Here is a 24,867-nt window from a genome sequence, read left to right on the forward strand (position 1 = left end):
TCCACATGCCCGCCCCAGCCCCCCCCATGGGCTGGCTATCCTGTCTTCCTCTTAAATACCTAGTGACCTGGCATGTCCTTGTGCACTGAGCCAACATTCGACACTTAATTGGATGTTAAATTGTATTTTATAGATGTTTACTCCCAACTAGTTTTTTAAGAGTTGATCTCTTACATGGAAAACTATTAAAATACATCAATAAGGATTATTATTACTATACGTCTGTCAATTATCATTTATTTAAGCTGAAGTTTCCTTAGCTTAAATTATGCAACCCTTATTCTTCAGCATAAGAGACAGGTGTTTGAATTTCCCAAGGACTTGTAATACTATTTTCACATCTTTGGAGGGGTCTGGCCTTGTTCAGTGTTTCTAGGGTGACAGTTGTCACCAAAGACACTCAGTGCCTGTCCTTAAATTCACGCGTTGTTAATCTTCACACTAGGTTTATAAAAGGGACACTAATTAAGGGACAGGGTAACAGAATCGCACATCGTTGAAAGTGGACGCCTTCTTGGAGGTCATCTAGTGACGGAGACCCTGAGACGTGTCACAAACCACGACAGCAGTAAGAGCTGTGCCCCTTGACAACATTTGCTTCTTGCACGGTAGCGTCTCCCACAGGGACGCGCTGAGTGGCAGAGATTTACTGACAGAGCCGTCTTTGTATTTAACATTCAGGCAACTGGGGCGCATCTCGGCTGGGAGTTCAGCGGCCGTCCTCTGGGGGGAGGCGTTACCGGGTTCCAGCGCTGCGCCGGCCAGCAAGCCACCGAGGCGCCAAGTTCAAAGCGGCGGCCGGGTCGCTGGAGACGCCCGGAGAGGAGGCTCTGTGCCTCCCTGGCCAGCACGGGAGGGTGCCCAGCACCCAGCGGCTCCGCCTGCCTCCCGCGCAAGAAACTCGCTCCGGTCTGCGACAGTGGGCGCACAGGACGCCGACACTCAGGGACCTGGCCCCGGGTCACTGCTCTCCCTTCTCCACTTGTGGTCGCATGAAGAAAAGGGGCGCCCTTCCGCGCCACCCCACGGGCGCTCGGCCCAGCGGAGGGGGGCGCCCGGGCGCTTCCCGGTCCTCCCTCCCCCCCTCGCCCCTCCTCCCCCCTCCCCGAGGCCGGCACAATAGAGGCTCCGCCCTCGCTCTGCAAGCGCTAAGCTGCGCCCGCGCCCAGCAGCGCGCGCCGGTCCCGAGCCCCCGCGCCCCAGGCTCCCTGCGCGGCCCCAGGCGCCCAGCCGCCCGCCCGGCGCTCCCCGCCGGCAACTACCGGGCCCCCTCCTGCCACCCGAGTCCTCTGCGGAGGAGGAGGCGCTTGGCGGCCCGTGGACCCCAGTCAGGGCTGCCGGCGCCGGAGGAGATGACCAGGGTCTCCGGGGCGCGCCCGCCTGCCCCGCTCGGCCGCACCCAGCTGGAGAAGGCGCCCTGAGCAGCCACCCTCCGGGTCGCACCCAGACGCCCTCCCGCCCCAGCCCCTGCCAGGACCCGGACCCTAGCTGCTCTCCCGGGGGGCCGGAGCCCCTTCCTGTCTCCCTCATGGCCGGGCTTCTGCCGCTGGTCCTCTGCCTTGCTCTGGGTGTGGCTCCCGGCTGCGTGTCCGGCGTTGCCCCTGCGGGCACCAGCGAGCCCGCGGGCACCAGCGAGCCCCCGGCCACGCCGACGGGGGCTCCCGCCCAGGACGACACCCTGCAGAACGAGGCGGACAACCAGGAGAACGTCCTGTCGCAGGTAGGCTGCGGCCCCGCGCCTCCAGCCGGCCGGCTGGGCACAAGAGCCTGAGGACAGTGCTCCCCACCACCACCCCCGCGCCGGCAAAGTGACAGGCACCGGGTTTCGGTTATGGCGTGTTTTGTTAGGGGAAGGGCGGCGGGACCTGCGCTGAGAGTCACGGGGTCTTTCAAGGTGACGGTCTCGGGGAAAGCAGAGGAGGAGGGGGACCCGCCACAGCCTTCGGTTCAGGGCTGTGGAAAGTAGGGCCATCTCTGGTCTGTGTGGCTGTTTGTCGCGAGGGCCGAGAGAGCAAGCAGGGACACGGGGCAGGAGGAGGAGGCTTCGTGGCAGGCGTGAGGCACCCGGCAGCGCGGGGTGAGTGTGGGCAGGACGGCGACGGGCGTGATGAGCTGAGGCGCCCCCGACAGCCGGACAGGGACAGCGGGAGACGCGGACTCACTCGGGTCTGGCAGATGGCCGCGGGGCGAGTGGCCGCTGACCGCGACCGGCTTCGGAAAGTGTCCCTGTTCCAAGGACAGTCCTTGTTTCACCCGACGAGCTTTGCACACCCTGTCCCCACGCGACAGCTCGCGGCCACCAGGCTCGGGACAAGGAGAGCGGGGGGCCCCGGGGTCTTCAGCCCAGAGCCTTGACTGCCAGGGCAGCTCTCTCTGGGCTGCTTATTCCCTGCTCCCCAGGGCCGGGGCGATGATGCGTGGTGGGTGTCACCACACCCTGGGGAGGGGAGGCTGAGAGGGACCCCCAGGCACCCTGCCAAGCCCTGGTGCTGGGGCTCCTTCCGGCTCCGCCTGGCGCTCGCCAGCACCAGCCGCCCCTTCCCTGGTGGCTGTGTGGGCATGCCAGGCCCCGCCCTGACCCCCAGCGCCGCCCTGACCCCCAACGCCGCCCTGGCCCCCAGCGCAGCCCTGGCCCCCAGCGCCTCCCTGACCCTCAGCCCCGCACTGGCCCCCAGCCCCACCCTGACCCCCAGTGCCCCCCCTGACCCCCAGCCCTGCACTGACCCCCAGCCCCGCCCTGACCCCCAGCCCCGCCCTGGCCCCCAGCCCCGCACTGACCTCCACGCCCAAAAGGCAGAAACCTGTCCGCCCAGGCTGTGCAGGGCCATCACCGAAAGCTCCCGGAGAGCCGGGCCCTGATGAAGGGACCCCGAGGGGCTCAGTGAGGCTTCAGGGGGAGTCTGGGGGAGCACCCCGGAACCCTTCCTCTCCAGCAAGCTCAGGGACGGCCTGCCCAGCCTAGGCGGAAGAAAGGCCCTGTGCGAAGGGGGCCTGGCGTTGGGGTGCAGCGCCTGCCAGACGGGAGCTGGGAGGACCCCGGTCCCCAGCGAGGGCCCAGGCGCAGGTGCCGGACCGCAGTGGCGTTTCCGCCTGGGGAGGCTGCAGGGCGCCGTGGCGCAGGAGGACGTGGCTCGCCCGCAGAGGCGGCTGTGCCCCCCGTTTGCGCCCAGCTCCGGTATGGGGTCTGAGTTCAGAGGCTGCTCTGGGCGCCGAGTGAACCCTTCAGCTGGGTGAGCCTCACTGGCTCTCGGGCGGGTCCCGGCCAGCTCCCTGCCTGCAAGCCCAAACCATCTCCCGAGGCCCAGTGCGAACACCGCCTCCTCCAGGAAGTCTCCCTGGTGCCCCGATGGCGACTCTGTCCCGGGTTGAGCCCCCACCGCGCCCGGCACGGCAGCGGCACTTTCTTCCCCCTCTTTAATCGAAACGTGGGTTCTAGCTCGGGCAAGGACCGCTGGAGGGATGACGGGCCCCCGAGAAACACACAGCTCCCCGAGGCAAGCAGGAGCGGCACTCAGCGCCCTCGAGCACAAGTCACGGCCAGCGGCCGAGCCGCGACGGTCCCCCGGCCGCCGGTCGGCGCCGTCTGCAGCTCCGGCAGCGCGGACGGGGCGCCTCCTTCGGGGCCGCGTCCGCCCGCGCCCACGGCCCCGCTCGTCTGTCTCCCTAGTTGCTGGGCGACTACGACAAGGTGAAGGCCGTGGCCGAGGGCGCGGACTGCCGGTGCAGGTGTGTGGTGAGGCCCCTGGGCCGGGACGCCTGCCAGAGGGCCGCCGAGGGCACCGCGCGGAAGGAGGACGTCTACACCGTGGAAACCGTCACCTCGGGCTCCGCCTGCAAGTGCGCCTGCGTGGCTCCGCCCTCGGCACTCAACCCCTGCGAGGGCGACTTCAGGCTCCAGAAGCTCCGCGAGGCCGACAGCCGGGATTTGAAGGTGGGGCCCACAGGGCGATGCCAGGGGCAGGGGCCCCCGGGGACCCAGGCCTGGGGACCGCAGACCTTTGCGTGGACCTGCGTTAGCCTTTGAAAGGGCCAGGCCCTGGGCCCGGCGCTACGTGTGGACCCGAGGCTGGTGATCTGGCAAACTGGCCACTTTTGGTCCTGAGCGAAGTGTGCCCACCGGTCGTGGCGCGAGGGAGGCCGGGCCTATGGGCAGAGGCCATGCCCGGCGGCCCAGGGGACTCGGTGTCTCCTCCCGGAGAACTACTGCCATGATCTGCTGTGCACCCCACATGCGCCCCAAAGATGTGAAGGACACACAGGGCAGCGAGCCACTCAGTCCTGGGCAGGGCCGGTGACTCCGGGCAGGACGGGCCAGGTCCAGTCATCGGGCTGTGACCTGCGGTCCAGCTGCACTGGGGGGAGGCTCAGGCCCAGCGGAGCGGCCCCGGGGCTTGGCTGGGCCGGTCCGATCCCTGCTGTGCCCTGCCCCTGTGGCCTGGGGCAGTGGACGAGCTCGGCGTGGGAGTCAGACGGACTCGGGGCCGATGGCAGCTGCTGCGGTGTCAGACTGAGGTTCCTACTCGTCCGGCCTCGGTCCCCTGAGTGAAAGGGGGACAGTGACGCCTGCCTCGTGGGGCGTTCCGAGGACAGACGAGTCGAGTGTGCAGTACGCCCGCGGCCGTGTGTGGCGTGGCCGCTGTGCCGCGCCTGGCACTGACTCGGCCACTGGTGTTTCACTGGACAGTGAGTGACCCTCGGAGCTGCTGCTCCGCCATAAAAGTGGTTCCTGAACCGAGGGCAGCCGCCGGCTGCAGGGTCAGGCTCGTGCAGCTTCCGGAACAGGCCGGCAGAACCCGCCGGCAGGGGTCAGAACGTCATCGCAGTGCCTGCTAGGACGCCGTGCCATGGCCCCCGGCGGGGCTCGGCTGTCCCCGCCCGCTGGGGAGCCCTCCCGGACACGAGTGTTTCACACGGTTCTCGCCCGACAGCAAGGCTGCGAGGTGGGCAGGGGGCAGAGAGGCCCCGGGCGTCCAGCGGACTGTCCTGGGGACTGGCCCTGGGCGGGGAGGCTCCATTCCAGGGTCTTTGTCACAGCGCGCTCCTGCCGGTGGCTCCGGAGGCGCCGGGGAGGCGGGGCCCATGGCCGCTCGCCACCTCAGAGACGGCCGCCGGTCCCGTCCCCGGGGTCAGCGCAGCTTAGCGCTGAGGAAAACCGCGGCGCCCCTGGGCCTGCGGCAGACGGCGAAGGCGGGTGTTCGGGAAGCATTCCCGCGAGGCGCTTGGTCACGCACTCAGGGACCGCGCATTCTGGGCGGGCACCACGCTAACAAAGACGGGGGGACGCGGCCCAGCAGCAGGGACAGACGTGCACGCCCGGGGGTCCGGGGGCGCTGAGCCGGCGCCCGGGCCCCACCCGCGAGCCGCCAGCCTCCCAGCACCCCTGCTGGCCCGGGCCCTGTGCTGACCCCGCCCCTGTCTCACAGCTGTCCACCGTCATAGACATGCTGGAAGGCGCGCTCTACGGGCTGGACCTGCTGAAGCTGCACTCGGTCACCACCAGGCTGGTGGGGCGCGTGGACAAGCTGGAGGAGGTAAGGGGGGGCCTGGGTCCCCGTCTTCCCGGCAAGCCGAAGTGCGTCCGACTTCCCACAGAAGTTTCTCGGGAAGCACAGTTCCCGAGCAGGTGGCCCGTTCTGGTCCTCATCCCAGATCACGCCAAGCGGGTGGGGACCCGTGAGGCGTAAGCGCCGTCTCTTCCCCCAGAACTTCACAACCGACGTGGTGTAGGTGCGGGGCGGGGTCCCCTCATGGGGACGCACATCGCCGGAGGCCTGCGGCTCACCCTCCTTACCCAGGTCCCAGCCAGCGCCTCGCGTGGCCAGATGCTCCACAGCTGTCGGGCTGGGAAGTGACAAGATGCGGCAGCTGGTGGCCTCCTCACCCAGGCCAGCTGCCGGGCTTGTCAGCTGCGGCCCGAGGGGCTGGGCTGCCCCCGCCTGTGCTGTCGGCTGAGCGCCTGCTGCTTCTGGGGCTGCAGACAGCTGTCAGCTGGGGTGGCTGTCCCTGGCCACCTGGTCCTAGGGCTCAGGTTGGGGGAGGGTGGAGCAGGCTACTGGAAACTCCGGCCTCCAGCCGGGGTCCTGGGACCCCACATCTGCTCACGTCACTCCCACAGAAAGCCTGTCCCCTCCGCCCGCAGGCCTGCCATCTTCGCCCAGGCCCCCTGCAGACAGACGTGTGTGGGTCACGTGGGGGCTGTGCCTGCCGCATGGCTGGGCCCCGGCCCTGTCTCGCACAGTCCCCTCCCGCAGCCCCCCGCGGGCCCCTCCCGCAGCCCCCACACCCGGCTGGCCCGCCCTCCTCCCTGCCGGGGACGCGGGCTCCTCACTGATGTCCTTGGAGCGTCTGGGTCGCTGGCCAAGCGCAGGGCCCCAGCGAGCGAGCTGAGGAGCGTGTGCCCAGCAGCCTCGCAGGGTCGGCCCTGCCACCGCTCTGCAGGGTCTCGGGCAAGGCGCACCCTGACCCCGCGTCTCAGCCTCCTCACCCGTGACCGGAAGACCCGGGCCTGAGCTCAGGTCTCTCCCGGCGTAGCCCGCGGAAACGCACAGCCACTTAGCGTGTGGCACACACGTCCGCTCGGGTTAGCGCCTTGACTCCGGGCGCAGCCCACGTGGAGGGGTGCCAGGACTGTCCCCGGTCACACCCGGCACAAGGCACAGGGCTCTCGTGGTCATCCACGGTCACACCCGACACAAGGCACAGGGCTCTCGTGGTCGTCCACGGTCACACCCGGCACAAGGCACAGGGCTCTCGTGGTCATCCACGGTCACAGGCCTTGCAGGGCAGCAGTGGCATGTGACCCAGATGGTCCCCCAGAATCCATTCCCCTAAGGACGGCACCTGGCCGCCCCCAGTGACACCTGTCGGGAGCAGCCGCCCGTCCGGCGAGACCACACACCGGGCCTTCCCACCGCTGCGGTGCTCGCGTGTGTCCTGGACGGCCCACAGAGGCTGGCGCGGCCGGAGCCCAGGCGGCATGCCCGGCCCGTCCGGTGCGGCGAGAGGCCGTGGCCAGTGGCTCCCACGCCCGGCTCGTTGGAACGAGCAATTCTGCGCGGCCCGGAGCCACAGTGTCAGGGTGCCTCCGTCGGCCGGGCACGTGCACAGCCCCAGCTCCAAGCCACTGGCCCCGCCGGAGGCCACGGCAGCCTCTGTGGGAGTTTTACGTCCCACATCGGTCTAATAAAGAAAGGGGGGACGCAGATGGGCCTCCCCTCGCCCGCTGCACCCCGCTAGACAGACCCGAATCTGGACATCACAGTTAGAGATTCGGGTGCCGATGGAAACCGTCGGCCAGGGCCCAGGGCAGGTGGCGTGGGACCCCAGGGCAGCAAACGGCCCGAACGTAGCCAGAGAAGGGGCACCTCAGACCTGCCGACAGACCCGCAGGGCACTCGGCCCGCAGGACGCTGCCTCGGTGCCCGGTCCGTGCCCTCCCCCCGCCGAGCTCGCGAGTCCCACCGTCACGGAGCCAGCCGGGGTGCTCGGTCACCTCCTTCCTGCAGTGTGGACCCCATGCGAGCCGCCATCCCCTGCCCCAGGATGAGAAGCCCGGGCTCCTTGCTGTCACATGCGACCCTGCGCCAGGCCTGTTACGGGGCAGCTGGCCGTGGACAGTGCTCCCAGCTGTGTGACCCACTGCAGCCACACTCCCCGGAGATGCGGCCTGGGGCCTGGGGCCAGCCCCCAGCACAGGGCCGGACGCGCTGGGGCCTGTCGCTCCTTGGCTGGCATCCGTCTTCCGTCAGGCCTCAGCCACCTGCTTGTCTTCTGGGCTCTTCACTGGATTCTCCTCCTGAATTTCCTATGTTCTCAGGAAGTTTCCAAAAACCTCACCAAGGAAAACAAGCAAATCAGAGACGACATGGAGGGAATTCGCACCGAGATGAACAAGCGAGGCAGAGAGAACTGTTCCTGGGACGTCCCAGAGTGCACCCCGGACGCCCGCTCTGCCGTGCAGCGGGACGCCGCGGCCGCCTACGCCCACCCACAGGTACGGCCGGCCCCGCCCGGCCCGGCCAGCACCTCGCGGCCCAGGCGTCGATGCTGGCCCGGGCCTGGCCCCTTTCATCCGGCGACCCCGCCGTGGGTCGCAGTGTGCGGGGCCCCTTCTGCTTACCTCGGAAGCCCCAAGAGGCTCAGTGAGGGGTGTCGGAGCCTCTGCCGAGGGCCCCGTTCTTCCCTCACACCCACCTGCACCTGTGCAGCCCCGAGGTCTGTGAGCGAGGCGGGGTGCACACGGGGCTGGTCTGGGGCATCCTGGCCTGACGATCATGCGCAGAGCCTTTTCCCACCCTCGAAAGTGCCCTGGTTTGAAGCGACGTCACGTGGCCCCACCATTCACAGGTCCCTCGTAATCCACCGCGCCCCGACACTGCGGCCCACGTGGCGGCCACCGTGGCTCTGGGAGGCAGGGCGGGCGGAGGTCAACGTCAGACCCAGGCCGGCTCACGGCCGCCCCCGCGCAGCCAGGAAGGGCTGGCCGGGGCCGCACACCTCTGTGCCTGCCCACCCCGCTGTGTCCCGGGCGCGTCGCGGTGCGTGGGACGGACACTGTCCAGCGTGGCCGAGCACCGCCAAAGGACCCGCCTGCTGGGGACGCCTCCCCATGCGGTGCCGTTCCTTCCGGCTCCTGTTACTAGGTGACGTTTACGAGCCGCGGGTTAAACGTGGTGCCATTCGACCTGCCTGGCTGTCCCCTCCCTCGATGCCTGAGGAACAGGCACTCACTGGGGAGCTAACCCGGGGTGGAGGAGGAGACAGGGAATGTTGGTGGCAGGACCTGCCCGCGAGACGGGTCTGCACGAAGCCCTGTGACGGCGCCGGGCCCCGGGGCGGAGGGGGCGCTGTGAGGCAGGGCCACGGGCCGGTGGTGGGCAGGGGGGCGCGGCTCCTGCCGCAGCGAGGAGGGGTCACCTGGGCTGGGGACGCGGGGGCACGCCGGGGCAGGATGGCGGGCAGGCGGGGGCTGATCGTGGCGCCCGCCCCGCCCCCCGCCAGCCAGCTCCCGGCCGGAAGCCGCGCACCAGGACAGCCGGCAACTCTGGCTGCGCCCGCGAGCACGACTTCGATGCTCTTGGGAAATGACATATTCCTCCAAAATCCCTATTTATTTCCCATTGGGAGTCCCCGGCTGGGACATCCCTGCGAGGTCTGAGCTCATGATGACCCACAGAGCGGGGGACCCTGGGCGGCAGGGGGCCCGGAGGCTCCGCAGTGGCCAGCGCTGCCCATCCGCCCGTGGCGTCCAGCCCTCCCTGCCCTCTGGCTCACGAGTCGGCCTCGTCACGATGACACACGATGTGGTCTGCTCAGGAGCCCAGCTCAGATTTCCGAGGGCGAACAGCAAACCAGACCAGACGCGCCAGAGCCTCGTCCCCTTGCTCGGCAGAGCCCCCCGCTCCGAGGCCCCGGGCGGCACAGGGCTGAGCGGGGCTGGCCCGCCCTCCCCCTTCCGTACCCCGGTACCTTTAGCGAACCCCATGCTGACGGGGTCGAGGAGGGCCTGGGTGCGGCTGGCTCTTGTAGATGATGTTGGGGTTTCTCGGAATGGTGGGTGGCAATTTTGGGAGCCTCTCCCCAAGAAGGTCCTTGCCTGGAGGGCTGGGCGGGCGTGGACAATCAGGAAGCAAGGGCTGAGGTCATGCGCCGGCCCTCAGCTTAACGGACAAGGGTCAAGCCCTGGGGGGCCGCTCCCCAGTGAGCCCGTCACCAGGGAGTCTGGGGGCGTCGCATGGCCCGCACAGGCTGTGAGCAGCCTGGCTGGGAGGGGACGGCGGCCCCACCCGTCCCGCCAGCCTGGAATTAAAGCCGTCCCCAGGGTTTGCCACCAGGAAATGACAGCCTGCTCCGCCAGCCCGAGGGCCCCGGAGCCCAGGACCACGGCCCCCACAGTGTCCGAGTCGGGGGGGGGGCCTCGTCGGCCTCTGAGGCAACTCCTTCCAGGAACTGAGGGTCCCCAGGCCTGCTGGGTGCTGGCCAGGCCATGGCCCTGTGGACCGGAGGGTGTCGACGAGGCCTCGGGCGGCTCATGAGCTAGTCCCGTGGTCACGGCTGTGGGTACTGAGGCTTCCGGCAGGGGACAGACAGCCCAGGCTCTGGCGGCAGCCAGCCGGGCCTGCTCACTGGCCGTGGGACTCGGCGAGTGTCCCTCACGGCCACTGATCCGCTGGCCTCACCCAGATGGCTCCATGGCCCTGAGCCTCCCCGTCTGCAGAGTGCGGGCGGCGTCGCCTGCCTCATGCCGCAGGGTTAGACGTTGTAGGAAGGGACGTGCGTGGCCTCAATAGCTGCTTACGGCAGTGCCACCAGCAGCAGCCGGGGGCCCCTGCGCCCCTCATCAAGGTCACCCCGTCAGCCAGAAGCGGAAAGCCAGAGGGGTGGGCGTAGGTCTGCTGGCTTCGTCCGGGTGGTCTCAGGACCCGCCAGGGGACGGGGCGGAAGGGACTGCCGTCCGGGACCGGGTCCCCTCTGCGTGCGGGGCCGCCTGTGCCCTCTGGTCACGAGTGTGGCTGGCTGGCAGTGAGGACAGCCGTCTCGGGTGGTGGGGGCCGGTACCGGGGCCCGACTCGCCCCGCGAGCCGCCGCACGCTGATGTGCAGTGACCGGAGGCCCTGGGCGTCTGGGGACAGAAGTCTGACCCCCGGCGGCACTGCCGTCTGGCGGCCGTCCCCGAGGTCTGGAGTCGGGGCTGTAGGGCGTGCCCAGCTCCGCGGTGAGCAGGGGGCTCTCCCGGGTCCGGTGGCTGCTGAGTCCCCACGCGTGCAGGGCCAGGCCACACCCCTGAGGGCCCTGCCCGAGCCCCCTCGCAGCCAGCTCACAGTCTCTGCACCCGCAGTCCTCTGCTTTGGAGGGGGGGTGACTGTGACCCTGGGGGGCATGCCGAGATGGACGAGGAGGACCCAGAGGCCCCGCCACGCCGTGGACACGGGCAGCTCCGTGGAGGGCGGAGCGGGGCGGTCCCTCCGTGTGACCCGCGGCGGCGTTCCCACAGCGCCGTCGAGAGCCCGGGCCGTGGGCTGCCGTGGTGAAGCGCCATGTGATCGGCCGGGAGCTCAGAGCCGGTCACGGGCGCAGACAGCTCCCTGGGATTCGACACGACTCAGAACTTCGGGCAGCTGATATCGGGACCATCCACCCAGGGGGGCGGAGGTGACGAGGTCTCTGCCATCCTAGCTGGCCGCAGTCCATAAATACGACACCCGAGTGGCACTGGGGAGGCCGACGGGGAGGCCGGCGCCACAGGTGGCCTCCTGCCGGGGGGGCCGCGCTGCCCCCACAGCCGGGCTCGTCAGCAAGGACCGGGAGGCGGGCTTGGGCGTGGGCGAGAAGTCGGCCGGAGTGAGGACGGGAGACCAGTTCCCGGCGAGGCTGGGAGCGTTCCCACAGCCCTGGGGGATGGAGGGGGCCGGGGGGTTCCAGTAAGTGTCCGTCTGGGGGGACAGAGTGGCCGTCCACACAGAGAACAGTCTGAGCGAAGCCGCAGCTGCCCAGGGCGGGCAGGACGATCGGGGTGAGCAGGCGGCGTGTGCGGAGGCGGGGCTGGGGGCCGGCGGGGAGGATGTTGAGCCCCGGGCGCCCGCAGAGCCAGGCCCGAGACGGGGACTTCGTTCCCGACGCAGCGGGAGGTGTGAGGCTGTGTCCCCTGAGAGCAGACGAGAGCGATCGTGGTCCTGTGCCCAGGCTCTGTCCCGATCCACTGCCACACCCGCCGACACCAGACCCAGCACCCGGCCTTGCCAGCCGGGAGCTGACCGGGGCCCTGCACCCGGGGAGGCGCGGTGTGGGCCACAGATGGGTTCTGGGTCCCACTCACCCCGAGCCTCCCCCGCCGACCTGCTGTGGGGCCTCAGGCACCCATGGGCCCCCTCAGTGCCCCGGCCCCCAGTCTGTAAGTGGGGTGCATCCTCAGAGGGGGAGGCGGAGGCCGAAGGCTGGCACGCCTGTGGCCAGCCCGGGGCCCAGGGGCGCCGCCCGGATGAGCCCCGCCGGGCCCGTGCCTGACCCCGCCCCCCCGTGTCCCCCGCAAGGCGCAGTACGAGGAGCGGTTTCTGCGGGAGGAAACCGTGTCCCAGCAGGTCAACGCCATCGAGCTGCTGCGGACCCGGCCCCTCGCGCCCCCCGAGGCGCGGAGGCCACAGCGGCCCCTGCAGAGGCGGGTCCTGCTGCGGGGCCGGCCGGCCTCCAGGCCCACGGTCATCCGCGGCGTCACCTACTACAAGGCCAAGGAGCCCGAGGAGGAGAACGACATCGAGGAGCAGCGTGAGTCGGTGGTGCAGGGCCCCGGGGCGGGGCGGGCAGGGGCCACCGCGGAGCCACACGGAGGGGGCGGGGCGGGCAGGGGCCACCGCGAGCCTCACGGAGGGGGCGGGGCGGGCAGGGGCCACCGCGAGCCTCACGGAGGGGGCGGGGCGGGCAGGGCCACCGCGGAGCCACACGGAGGGGGCGGGGCGGGCAGGGCCACCGCGGAGCCACACGGAGGGGGCGGGGCGGGCAGGGCCACCGCGAGCCTCACGGAGGGGGCGGGGCGGGCAGGGGCCACGCGGAGCCACACGGAGGGGGCGGGGCGGGCAGGGCCACCGCGGAGCCACACGGAGGGGGCGGGGCGGGCAGGGCCACCGCGGAGCCACACGGAGGGGGCGGGGCGGGCAGGGCCACCGCGGAGCCACACGGAGGGGGCGGTGCTGCGGCCCGGCGAACTCCCCGCAGAGACAGTCGCCCCGCGCCCTCACTCGCTGAGCGGCCGCGGGAGGCCGTCCGGCTCCCCTGGGCTGGCCAAAGCCACGTGGCCGAGCGGAGGGCCGTGGGACGAGGACGCCGAGGCCCGGGCGGGGGACTCGCTCTCCAGGGCCGTGGGCACCCCGTCGCCCCTCGCTGCTGCTCGCGCTGCCCCTGGCCGCACCCCGGCCCACCCTACGCCCCCAGGGGCAGGCTCAGCGTGGCTGCCGCAGCCGCTGCCCTTGGCCTCGGTGGCTTGCGGGACGTTTGCTGTGTGTCCTGGGACAAGCCCCTTGTCAGTGTGCGTGTGCTGACATGCCCCCTGCCGGGCCTGCACCCTCAGCTCCTTGAGGGTGTCTGATGAGTGGCAGAATCTTCCGGGTTTTCCGTCCCCTTCCGGCCTGACCTCGCGTCCCCTCTCAGAAGTCTGCCCCCCATCCCCTCCGCTCGACCCTGAAGACCCCCGTTCCGCTCAGAACCAGACCTGAAGCGCACGCTCAGTGCCCGCGGCCCCAGGACTGGCTCCCCGCGCCCACGCCCGCTGCTGCCCTCGGCCTCGCGGGCAGTTCTGGCCCCAGGACCGGGGCTCCGCAGCCGTTGCTCCAGACGCTGCTCGCCGGTCGCTGCCTGGCTGACCCCTGCCCTCCTGGCTGACCCCTGCCCTCCTCAGGCCTCTGCTCGCGTCTCTGTCCCCACGTCACCAGAGCACTGTACCCTCGTCACCCACCTTCTCTCTGCACACGTGGCCCCGCCCTGTCTGCGTCCCCACAGCGGCCGAGGCTCCCTCCCAGGCCTCCGGGCCTGCGAGCCGGTGTCCGAGGGCCGGGCCGGGCAGCACCCGGCCATGCGGGCTCCGGGGCCCCTCCCCCCTGTACCCCCCGCCGTCCCCGGGTCCCAGCGGGCTCCACTGAGAGTCGCGTGTCACGCTGGGGCGGAGACCCTCTCGCCAGCCGGCCGAGTGCCACCGTCCGGGTCCCCCGGGCACATGCCAACGCCCCCTTGTTCCCCAGAGGACGACTTTTTCAGCGGAGACAATGGTGTGGACTTGCTGATCGAAGACCAGCTCCTACGACATGACGACCCGCTGACCGGTGCCACCCGCCGGCCAGCAGCCACCGTGACCGCTGACATAGGCCCCGAGACCACGGCCCCGCCCTCGGCGCAGCCACAGGCCTCGACCCCGGCCCCCCACGAGCCCGGCCGCCCTGACCCCACTCCCGTGGAAGGGCTGGCAGCCCCGCCCCCGCCCTGGGTGTTCCCGGAGCCCCCCGAGGCGGGCCGCACACCTGCCCCCGGGGCCCCGGCCGCCACCGTGACCCCCACTTCTCCGCCGGCGGCTGCTGGGGCCACGTTTCCAGAGACTGCACACCCGGCCCCAGGGCCCCCCACCACCAGGCCAGACGCGCAGGGGCAGGGCACCAGCCCCACCCCGGGCCCCGACGAGGACGACATCCGGAACGTCATCGGTGAGTCCCTGCTGCCCAGCCGGTGTCCGCGGGCGAAGGGCTGAGCCTGGGATGGGCTGAGAGCGGAGGGGGAGCGAGGGAAAGGCCAGCAGAGCTCTGCCTGCGGCCAGCGGTCAGCCGGCCGTGCCCTTCTGAAACCCACACGGAGCGGCGGGGCCCAGCCGCCTCCCGAGTCACCGCCCGTTCGAGGCCGTCCGGAGGCGGGCGGCGCACATGGGCCGGGCAGGGCCCGCCGCACCTGTGAGACAGGAATGCAGGGGTGTGAGCTGCCAGGGGCCCTGGGGTCCGACGGACGCTCTGGAAAGGGACACTGACCTTCACCTCAGAGGAGGAGGGAAATTAGCCAGGCCAGAGGGGGGTGGCGTTGCCCTCGGAAGGGCCGGGCAGGCGAGGGCAGAGGCGGGAGGCGCACGTCCCCGTGGGGCTCCCGGCTGCGGGCCGGGGGCACCTCTGATGGGGGGCTTGGCCTGGCGGGGGACTCAACGCCCGCCCTGGGTCGGCACGCAGGCCCCACCTGGAGCCAGGGCTGGGGCATCCTCCAGGGGACCGTCCGCTTCGTGATTTTCCTGTGTGATTTTCCTGTTGTGAACAGAGCTCAGTCAAGGGAGCGAGGCTCTGGCCGGCAGGTTCTGCTCGTCCAACAGGGACCGGGCCGCCCTCCTCCCGCCCCTCCCCCTGCCCCTCCCCACTGTGCGACCCAGACGCAGCGACCCCACACAGCTGCCTGGCCCCACCAGCTGCTCCCGCCGAGGGGGGCCGGCCCGGGAAGCAGCGACCGAGGTGCCTGCCCCGCCGGCCCCGCCCGCCAGCTCGGGCTCCTGCCGCAGACCCCGCGGGCAGCAGAACAATGGGGCAGATGGCACAATGTAGGGTGGCCCAGAGTTTAGAGGACCCCAGACCTGAACCGCAGGCCTCTGTCACTTTGCCACGGGGAATGTCGGGGACCAGCCGTTCTGCTCACTGCTGCCATTCATGCCTCAGTTGGTGGCACGGGGGGCGTCCGAACTACGGGGATGGGGGGCGGCGAGCTGGACCAGCTGATGTATCCGCTTCTGCCCCGCGCCCCCTCCTGCTCCCTATGTGCCCAACCAGGGTGACCTCAGTGACCGCGTGTGGCCTCAATGTCATCCTAGGCTGTGTCCAGCCATAATACCACACACTGATGACTGCAGGCCTCTGACCTGGTCCCAAGCCCAGCACGGTTCTGGTGGCCTCTAGGGGCTCCCCTGGACCCCAGGTCACTCCAAAGAGCCACTCAGGATATTGCTGAGTTCCTGTCCCGTTAAGGCAAACCTGACCTTAGGAGGGGGTACCCACAGCCTGAGCAAGCTTCCCTGCCCCCCAAGTCCCTGAAGGGGCCCTGACACCCTGCCCATGGCAGTGACCAGGGCGCAGGCTTGAGGACAGGTCTCTGGGGAGCTCCGGTGGGGCTCCGTGTCCCTGGTCACACCTACAGAGCCCTCGCCTCTGGTCACTTGTGCTGCCATACTATTCGTCCAAGGTTTAGTGGGTCTGCCTGTCCTCGGGGACAGGTCTGTAGGGCTGAGAAATCGGTGGCAGCCAGGATCAAAGGCATGGCGGTGACGGTGGCCCGGGTCAGCACCAGGACGGAGCACGGTGTGGGCAGGCGTGAGGGGCAGCGGGAGCCGAGGCTGAGCAACATCTGGGTCCGGTGACACAGGCTGCTGACTGGCCCAGGGGTTCGGTCTCCCGGCGGGAAGACAGCAGGGGCCGGGGGGCCTGTCTCCTCTCACCCCAACCACCCGCCTCCCCCACCTCCCGCAGGACGGTGCAAGGACACCCTGTCCACGATCACGGGCCCCACCACGCAGAACACGTATGGGCGGAACGAAGGGGCCTGGATGAAGGACCCCCTGGCCAAGGACGAACGCATCTACGTGACCAACTACTACTACGGCAACACGCTGGTGGAGTTCCGGAACCTGGAAAACTTCAAGCAGGGTACGTGGCTGGTCCCGGGCGAGCCCTCCTGTCCCGAGCCCCCTCCACCTTACCCGCGGCGGTGGCGGTGGCCGAGAAGGGCGCAGTCTGGGCCGGGACAGGGCCTCCCCTGTGGCAGGACCATGTCCAGCTCCCGCCAGCTGGAAGCTCCTCTCCGAGCTCCGCCCTGAGCGGGGAGGGCCTGGAGTCCCCCCAGAATGGCAGGGAGATGCCCTCCCGCGCCGGGGCTCCTGACAGACAGCTCGCAGCAGGACAGAGGGGGTGCTGGGGCGTGGAAGGCCAGCGGTGCAGCCAAGGGCGCCAGAGGAGCCCCAGCCCGCCCGCCGCCGCCTGGCTCAGCCCCGCCCTGCCCCGCCCCGCAGGCCGCTGGAGCAACTCCTACAAGCTGCCCTACAGCTGGGTGGGCACCGGCCACGTGGTGTACGGCGGCGCCCTGTATTACAGCCGCGCCTTCACCCGCAACATCATCAAGTACGACCTGCGCCTGCGCTTCGTAGCCGCCTGGGCCCTGCTGCACGACGTGGCCTACGAGGAGGCCACGCCCTGGAGCTGGCACGGCCACTCGGACGTGGACTTCGCCGTGGACGAGAACGGCCTGTGGCTCATCTACCCGGCCCTGGACGACGAGGGCTCCAGCCAGGAGGTCATCGTGCTGAGCAAGCTGGACGCCGCCGACCTGAGCACGCGCAAGGAGACCACGTGGCGCACGGGGCTGCGGCGGCACGTGTTCGGCAACTGCTTCGTCATCTGCGGGGTGCTGTACGCCGTGGACAGCCGCAGCCAGCGCAACGCCAACATCTCGTACGCCTTCGACACGCACACCAACACGCAGACCGTGCCGCGGCTGCTGTTCGAGAACGAGTACGCCTACACCACGCAGGTGGACTACAACCCCAAGGACCGGCTGCTCTACGCCTGGGACAACGGCCACCAGGTCACCTACCACGTCATCTTCGCCTACTGACCGCGGGCGGGCGTGCGCGGGGCCGCGGCGCCGTGCGCGCCCCCGCGTGCGTGCGCGCCCTCGCGCGCAGGTGCGCAGGTGCTGTCTGAAAAATATATATTATTTTGTATAATGTAAGATGACAATTTGGGTCTATTTTTTTTATATGGGTTGTAGATCAATCCATACGTGTATGTGCTGGTCTCATCCTTCACGGGGTACGTTTTCGTGCAGAGGAACCGCCCCCCCCGGACCGGGGCCGCGTCCCCCCAGCCCTCTGGCCTCGCACTGACGCCCGGCAGGCAGAGGCCTCGCGAGCCGCCAGGAGGAGGCGAGAAGGCGGAGCTGCGGGGCGGGGAAGAGTTATGTACGGGAGAAGTTTTAAAACCCCAGAAAAAAATGCTTTTTTTAATAAAGAAGAAATTTAAAACCACCCCCGGATTTTGTGCAGCACTCATCGGTCTGGCCGGGGCCGGGGGCCGCTGGCCCGGGCTGGCCTCTCGTCTCTCCCACTGGCTCCAGCGACCTTGTTCGTGCCTCGCCTGCCTGGTGTGGCGCGGCGCTCGGTGCCGTTGAAACAGACGGCGGAGTGAGGTCCTGCGCTGCCCACGAAGCCGGCAGTCACGCCATCGACCGGCCATCAGTCTCTCCCCTCACCCTGGACACTGGCGCCCGGCCCAGCTGTCCCTCCCACGGCCCCGCGGCGAGGGGCCGCCCTGCCGAGCACGGCTGAGCCCCCTCCTCCCCGCCGCACGAGGCGGGGCACAGAAGAGGACGCCTGAGGTGTGGGGGCGCGGCAGAGCCCCAGGGGCACGTGGGAGGCACAGGCAGCGGCCACACTGTGCCCAGGGCCCCCGCCCGGCCAGGGAGCAGCTGCTGTTCGGTGCGTCCTGCGCGGACCGCGCCGCCCGCCCGCACCCCTCCACTGACAGATTTGCGGGACTCGGTTTCCCAAAGTCGTTTGTACGTGACCCTGCGGCTTGCCGCGCCAGCTGCGGTGTGAACACGGCGCCGCCTCCGCCTCCCCGTTCTCTGCGGTTTGCCATCTGGGCGTCCGCCACGGCTCGTGTTCGCCGTGCTGTGGAGCAAGGCCGACCGCGCGGCCGCGCGCGGTGTGGACGGCAGTGCGGCTGCTCCCCGCGCCGCCCGTCGGAGCGGCCGCCGTGGCCCGAGTGTCCCTCAGCTCTGTCCTAAAGCCTTTCCAGAGTGGTCCACGCGAACGGCCGGGGCAGAGCCCCCTGCGCGGCACTCCCAGCTGTCAGGTAGCGCAGCCCGGCGAGCGGGAGGACCAGGGTGCGCGCGCGTGCGTGCGGGGGAGGCACAGGGAGTCGGCCCGGGCGGGGCCTGGTCCCGGGTTATTTTCCCCGTGACCTCAGCTGAGCTCGCTGGAGACGCCTGGCCGGGACTGCCTGGCAGTGTTTGGAAGTTCAAGTGCAGCCAAGGGCGGCAGGAGTCCCAGGGCCGTGTGGGGTTTGGAGCAGCCTGGCGGCTGCCGTGGCCGGGAGGCCAGCCTGCTGCCCTCAGGAGAACCCAGCCCAGCCTCCCGCTCCGTGACAGGCCACTCGTCCTGCCTGGGCCCACGGGGTCTCAGGGTGGACAGCAGAGGCCAGGCGGGCTGGCTCACAGCCACCCGCACGCACCCTGTGCGATGTCGCCCACCTCCCAGCAACCGGGAGAGGACATCCAGGAACTGTCGACCCTGTGCCCAGGGACACCGAGCGTGCGAAGTGTGTCCTCCAAAGGAAATCCTCAGAGCATGGCTCTCCCGAGGTGGCCGTACAAGTTCGAGGGACCATCTGGGTCGTTCGAAGCGACCCTGGCGGTGAAGACGTGGGCCAAGATGCAGGCTGCCCGCCAGCTGGTGTCACACCCGCCTGGGCACCGCAGCCTCCAGGCGGCCAGGCCACATGGCCCGAGGACATCCTCCTGTCAGACTGTCCCCTCCGCTGGACTGTCCTGGCTGCGTCCACCTGCCCCCACCCCCCCAGGCCCCGTCACTACCTGACCGATCCCTCCCCTTCTCTTACCCTGCCCCAAGCCCGCCTCCTGCAGGAAGGGCCCTGCTGGCCCCGCCGTCTGAGCGCACACCCACCTGGGTGCTGAGCGGCCCCCACTGGCGCGTCGTCCTCCGCAGCCTGGCCGTCGCGGGACTCCTCAGTGTCCCATCAGAGCCGGGCCCGTCTCAGAGAAGGCGGACTGGCGCGCCGGCCTTCGGGCGGCCACCACAGCTCAGCTCTGGTTGCAGAGGACTGACGCCCCTCCCAGCAAGCTCCAGTGCCCCCTGCCTGGGACCGCGTCTCCCGCCGTCACAGACCTGGGCCATTCTCGCTCCGTCTCACAGTGGCCTCGGCGCTCGTGTGCAGGCGTGCAAGCAACGGGGCTGCCGCAAGGACACCGTGGGGTGCAGCACTCGCTCCCGCGGGACAGACCATCCTCGCCTGACCCCTACTCCTCCCCCCGTCCCCGGAAACCGCAGGCCAGCGGTGGCCCCAGCTCCCAGCCCGCCGCCCTGCACTGAGGTGCCTGTCTGGGTGCACCCTCCGCGAGGCCACGCCAGGGCTCACGGCCGACGGGCAACAGAGCCGGCCCTGGACCGCACTCCTGCAGAAAGCCACGGGCTGGGCCACGGCGGCAGGGCTGCGAGGTGTCCGGTCGGGCGCTGAGGGCCAGGCCGCCCGGGGCAGAGCTGGCTGGTGCACGCACGGGAAGCCCCGGGCTCGGCTGAGTCCCCAGGGGCCCAGGGCGAGCACTGACCCCGGAATGGGGGTGCTTCGTGCCCCCTGACCCCCACCATCCTGTGCCATCTCCCTGGTGAGGACCCGCCTGCCACGTGTCAGGACAGCTGAGCTCAAGCCGCCGCCGCTCACCCACTTTGCAGACGGCCCGTCCTGAGCACCGAGTCAGCCGCGCCCAGTTAGGGGGCCCCCAGTTCTGCACCGTGCAGGTGGAGAACCCGCCCCTCCCCCGCGAGGTGGGGAGCCCGGTGGCGGTCCTCGGTTTTGTCTGCCAGGTTCTCCTGTGACAATGTCTGGCTGCTGGCCCTGGAGGAGGCCCTAGGGGACAGCTAGGAATCGGGGCTCGTGCCAGGCTGAGTCGGGACGGGCTCAGGGCACTGCCCTCTCCCCCACGGCCTCTGGGGGGAGGGGACCCGACTGTTTTGCGGGGAGAGCGGCCCACGCAGCCCTCCCGGGGGACACCACTGGCCAGTGCCCGCGGCTGGGCTGGGGTCAGCACCGTCCTCCCCGGTCCCCCCTGGCTCCTCTCACCGTCCCCTTCCACCCCTTCCTCTGCCAGCTCGGCCCCCCTCCCCTCTGCGCCTCTTGTCTCGGCAGCACGTCCCCCGTCTCGAGGCCGGAGCCGCTGTCCTTGCTCCCCGCCCCCCCGCCGGCCCTTCCAAGAACACGCCATTTCGCAGAAAGTTCCATTTCAGGCCGGGGCTATTTTCAAGCATTTCCCGGCTCTAACATGCGGAGGAATGCCTGACGTCACCCCTCGGGCGCCCGGCCTCCAGCCCCGCCCCCGCCTCTGCTCCTTTCCAGCCCTGTGCTGAGTCTTGACTCGGACGCCCAGACAACCTTCCCGTCCCTGGACCCCTGCGTCGTCCCCAGAACCTGTCGCTCAGCAGATGCCGGAACACGGGCGAGGCCTTGGCCCAGAGGGTGGCGCCCCCAGCGCCCCCAGGGCAGTGCGAGCCCCAGGGCCCGCCACCCCCCAGACCGCTGACCTCAGAGTGGGGGCGGGGGCAGAGGACTCTTTAGAGACCCCGGGGGATTCCAGCGTGCAGCCAAGCGTGGGGCCCACGGGCAGAGCCGCACTGACGGGGCCCGGAGCCCAGCAGGCCTGTCTGCAGAGTGAGGGTGGCGGGGCTGGTCCCTGGCCTCTCCTGGGGAGTCCTGCTCCAGGGAGGCCGGTGGGACCTGTTGGCTCAGACCTGAGAGAGCTCCAGACTGGGCAGCCAGGACAGTCCCCCCGCCTCCCTGGCCACAGCCCCGGCAGTGGGCGCTCACCTCTGATTCGGGGCACAGCCTGGCTCCTGTTCTCAGGTGGGGTACGACCACCTGGGCAGCAGGCGGCCAGGTGGGGTAGCTGCATGAACCCCGAGACAGGGAGTGACAGCAAGGCAACCTGGTGGCCCTGAGCCGGGCGCTGGCAGCCACAGGCAGGCCTGTCTCTGGTCCGACACCCCTCGGCCTCCCCACTGTGGGGGCACGTGGCTCTCGAGCTCCTGTCCGCCCCCTGGGGGCTTGTCACAACAGACCCGGACCCACCACAGGCGGACTCGGGGGCATGGGTCGGGGCCACAGAATTCGCATCTGGAGCAAGTTCCCTGCACTGCTGTGGCTACAGAAAGGGGGGGCCACACCTGCAGGCCCACTGCCCCCCCCCCCCGGGCCACAGGCTGCCGTCAGGAACAGGCACCAGGCAGCGCCCACCGGGGAGGGGAGTCGGCCCCGCGGCCTGCGTGGGGCGGGGCGTCCGCGGCCTGCCGTCCTGCCTCAGATCCGGGCACGGCGTGTCCACGAGCCTCAGCGTAGGGCGACGTGGCTGCCACACGCACACCAGGACAGACGCCATCTATCCCGCACGCGGCACGAGACGTCCACCTGGGGCTTTCCAAACGCTCGATAACTCAACTCAACAGAAACACTGATTTAGCCAGAAACGCCCGAAGTGCCACGTCCCAAGCACAAACCCCTGCCGGGGATAACGCAATGGGTCTGACACTGACCAACGGCTGCCCTCCGGCACCTCCCGTCCCACGCGGGGGACAGGTACCAAGTGGCAGCTGCAGCAGTGACAGTGCAGAGGGCAGGAGCCGCTGCGAGACCAGCGCGAAGCCCGGCTTCCCACGAGGCCTCCCCTCGGGCGCCCCGGCCCTGCCTGCTCCGGGCGGGGGGTCTCGCGAGGTGCCAGGGCCCGGGGTCGTGCGGCCGCCTGTGTTCACGCGAGCGGCACCCGGAGTGTGGGCGCTTCAGCACCTTCCCTGCTCACGCTGGGGAAATCACCGCGAACTTCCGGTCCCTCCCGGCTGAGCCCCTGATGGAAGCGGCGGCTGGGGCTGTGGGGGTGGGGACTTGTCTTCCTCGAAGCCGCCCGGCTAGAGGAGACACTGTGTCGGCGTGATGTGAAGAAGCCGCTCGGAGTCGCAGCGTCTCCAGGAAACCAGAAACAGTGGGGCGAAATGCATCACTGTGTCCGAGGGACGCGCAACGAGTGGGTGAGCTCTGTGGCCACGACGAAGGCTCTTCCAGCCCGCCGCTGCCCCGAGCGCGGCTGGGTCCGACTAACGCCCGCCCTCGGGCGGGCCGGGAGGGTGCTCTCTCCTGCAACTGTCTCGCTCCCCTGCGGGGACGGAAGGGCAGGCACGCAGACCCGGGGAGGCGACAGCGTCCGCGTGTCTTTGAGGACAAGGGCGTGTCTGGTGCAGCTGCCAAGTTTCCCACAGGTCAGCGGTGGGTTGACGTCCAGCACTTGGCACGTGCGGCAAAGACCCCAGGCCACTGCGGAAATGCAGCCAAGAACCCGAGTTGCTCCGGGTTCCGACCCCGGGCTTCGGAAGTCAGGCAAGAGGCCTGAGAAATGAGCCTCGGGGACGGCTTCGGAGGCTCTCGCGCTTCCTCGGTGAGCAGCTGACGTCCGCAGAGGCCAGCTGTGCCTGTCACCTGGCCAGTCTTTCCCGGTGCGTCTCACGAGGTCCCCGTCCGCGCGGTTTGTCGGAGAGGCAGTGCTGCAGGCGGTTAATTGCACGTGACCCCTCTTCGCGGGGTGTGCCGCGTCTACTTCAAAGATCCGTCCTCCACTTCTGGACAAAGCATTTGGATTCTGGGCCTGGAGCTTAGTTATTCCAGCATCTCTCCCCGGAGCCGCGTCCGGCAGACGCCAGTTCGGCAGAGCGTGCTCTCTCTGGACAGTGGCACTCGTGACCAGAGGGGCAGGCAGTGGATACGCCCTGAGCACGGGGTTGACGCCACACTTGGGCTCTTGGACTTGAGCAGAACGGGGCCGGCGTGTCTGCAGCCCACTGGGCGCCTCGTCGCGTTCAGGGGGAGAGCTGGGCAGCAGCCCACTGCGGGCTCCGCACGCCCCGAGGGACCGAGCCCAGAGCGCCCAGCGCCGTGGCGCTGCCTCTCAGCTCCTGTCCCCTTTGTGGCTTTAAAGGGCGGGTCAGTGAGACACGGTGGGGAGGAGTGTCTCTGAAAGGCAGACCTCGACCATCCTCGCTGTGACGCCGCCTGTCCCGCGGCCGCAGTGAAGCTCCCTGCCCCAGGGCGCACGCGCTCAGCACGGCACCGGCTGAGGGCCCCGGCTGCCACGTGCCGTGGCCAAGGCGGCCTCCAGTCCCGTGTGCGTTTTCGCTGGACGGGGGTCGCGGAGCGGCGCGCGCGGCAGGTTCCTGTGGCCGCGCTGGCCGTGGCCTCGGCGTCGGCGACGAGGGCGCAGGCGGGCAGGGCCGCGTTCACGGCCGCGGGGGCTGTCCTGGGAGAACGGGGCCCGGGGGCGGGGAGGGCGTCACAGCCCCCTTCGCCTGCCTCACCGGCTCTCCAGCTCGCATCTTGCCTTTCCCCGCTAGACCACGCGCCCAGCAGCGGAGACAATGCTTTTACTGAAGATTCGGGACAATGGGGAGCATCTGCCCTCCTGACCCCTGCCGCCTGCTCACGGCCCCCCTGCAGGCTGCGCCCCCCCCCCCCGGCCAGGTCGCTGTCCCCACTTCCCAGGCCGTGGACTCCCTCTGCGGGAGACGGCATTCGGGCCTGGCGCCTTGAGGACGATTAGGGTCCCTCGGAGACAGACGCGGCTGGGCCTCAGAGAGGCTGGCGTTGTCGCGACCCCTGGCCGACTGCGCCTCAGGCAGCGGGAAAGCGGGGGCCGGGGTCCTTCGGGCTGGAGCCACAATACCCAGGTCCACACCTGGCTCCGGCACGGACCAGACGCGGGCACGCAGCTGGCCGCTCGGGGAGACACGCCGCGCCGCGTGTGCGAGCCCCCTGGCCCCCCGCTCCTCGGGGCGCCCTGCAGTCAGTCAGTCCCCTCCAGGGAGCTGAAACCAACCCGACCCCGGGGGCAGAGAGGAGCGACCGGAACTGGGCCCCCAGGTGTTCTGAGGGGTGCAAACGGGAACCTCTCACCCGTCCTGTCTGTCTTCCAGGCCTCGTGCTCGTCTGCAAGGCTAAAGCTACAATCGGCAGGCACGTCAGTAGCAAAGGCCCTAATTTCCGCCAGTTCCGATGACCCAAGGTCGAGGGGCCACCCTCGTGGCGTCCGGCACGAGGCGGGTGCAGGCGAACGGCCGAGGACGCAGGGCCTCACCTGCAGCCCAGCTCCCTGGGCAAGGTCCGCTGAGGTCACGCTGAGGGGCGTGGGGGCTGGCTCCAGCCCTCAGGGGCAGCGGTCACTTCTAACAGGTACTGGACGTGGAGGTCACAGGGAAACTTCTCAATGCATGTGCCAGAAAGTCACATACAATGACAAGCCTTTCCCGGGGACCTTTTCCTGTCGAGTTTCACGGCCTGAGTTTCAAGAAATGGCAAGAATCAGAAACAGTGCCTGAGAGTCCCCAGCCTCAGTCACCGCGATGCCACAGCAACTGCGTCTCACCAGGGCCACCGCTGTGACTGCTGGGGGCACATGCCCAGGAGGAAGATCCAGGTCAGGAAGGTTTAATCAGAACAGTGTCTCTTTAAAAACAATAGAAAAATCAGTTTGAATCCCAAGTTCCTTGTCTGTTTCTGAGTAACGTTTACTCAGAACACCCAAAAATGACTCATACAACGTTGC

General features: G+C 69.5%; 1 protein-coding gene across 1 annotated transcript; it reads left to right on the forward strand.

Moving 5' to 3' along the window:
- Window positions 1–1,160: 1,160 nt before the first annotated feature.
- Window positions 1,161–17,521, forward strand: OLFML2B (olfactomedin like 2B). The gene is made up of 8 exons (XM_016129757.2): window positions 1,161–1,720; window positions 3,668–3,931; window positions 5,424–5,531; window positions 7,817–7,993; window positions 12,030–12,261; window positions 13,728–14,183; window positions 15,969–16,145; window positions 16,508–17,521. Exons 1-8 carry the CDS (start codon window positions 1,529–1,531, stop codon window positions 17,107–17,109), a joined length of 2,208 nt encoding a protein of 735 aa, XP_015985243.2. The 5' UTR covers window positions 1,161–1,528; the 3' UTR covers window positions 17,110–17,521.
- The last annotated feature ends 7,346 nt before the right edge of the window (window positions 17,522–24,867 follow it).

This window comes from Rousettus aegyptiacus, unplaced genomic scaffold (assembly GCF_014176215.1).
Source record: "Rousettus aegyptiacus isolate mRouAeg1 unplaced genomic scaffold, mRouAeg1.p scaffold_m13_p_17, whole genome shotgun sequence".
NCBI classification, from domain to species: domain Eukaryota; kingdom Metazoa; phylum Chordata; class Mammalia; order Chiroptera; family Pteropodidae; genus Rousettus; species Rousettus aegyptiacus.

What these genes read in the sequence shown, in the direction of transcription:
- OLFML2B (XM_016129757.2), top strand. Translation starts at nt 1,529, where the DNA reads ATGGCCGGGCTTCTGCCGCTGGTCCTCTGCCTTGCTCTGGGTGTGGCT. An exon ending in GCGTGGACAAGCTGGAGGAG is followed by an intron (nt 5,532 to 7,816) that starts GTAAGGGGGGGC and finishes CTATGTTCTCAG; the next exon opens with GAAGTTTCCAAAAACCTCAC. An exon ending in CCTGGAAAACTTCAAGCAGG is followed by an intron (nt 16,146 to 16,507) that starts GTACGTGGCTGG and finishes CCCGCCCCGCAG; the next exon opens with GCCGCTGGAGCAACTCCTAC.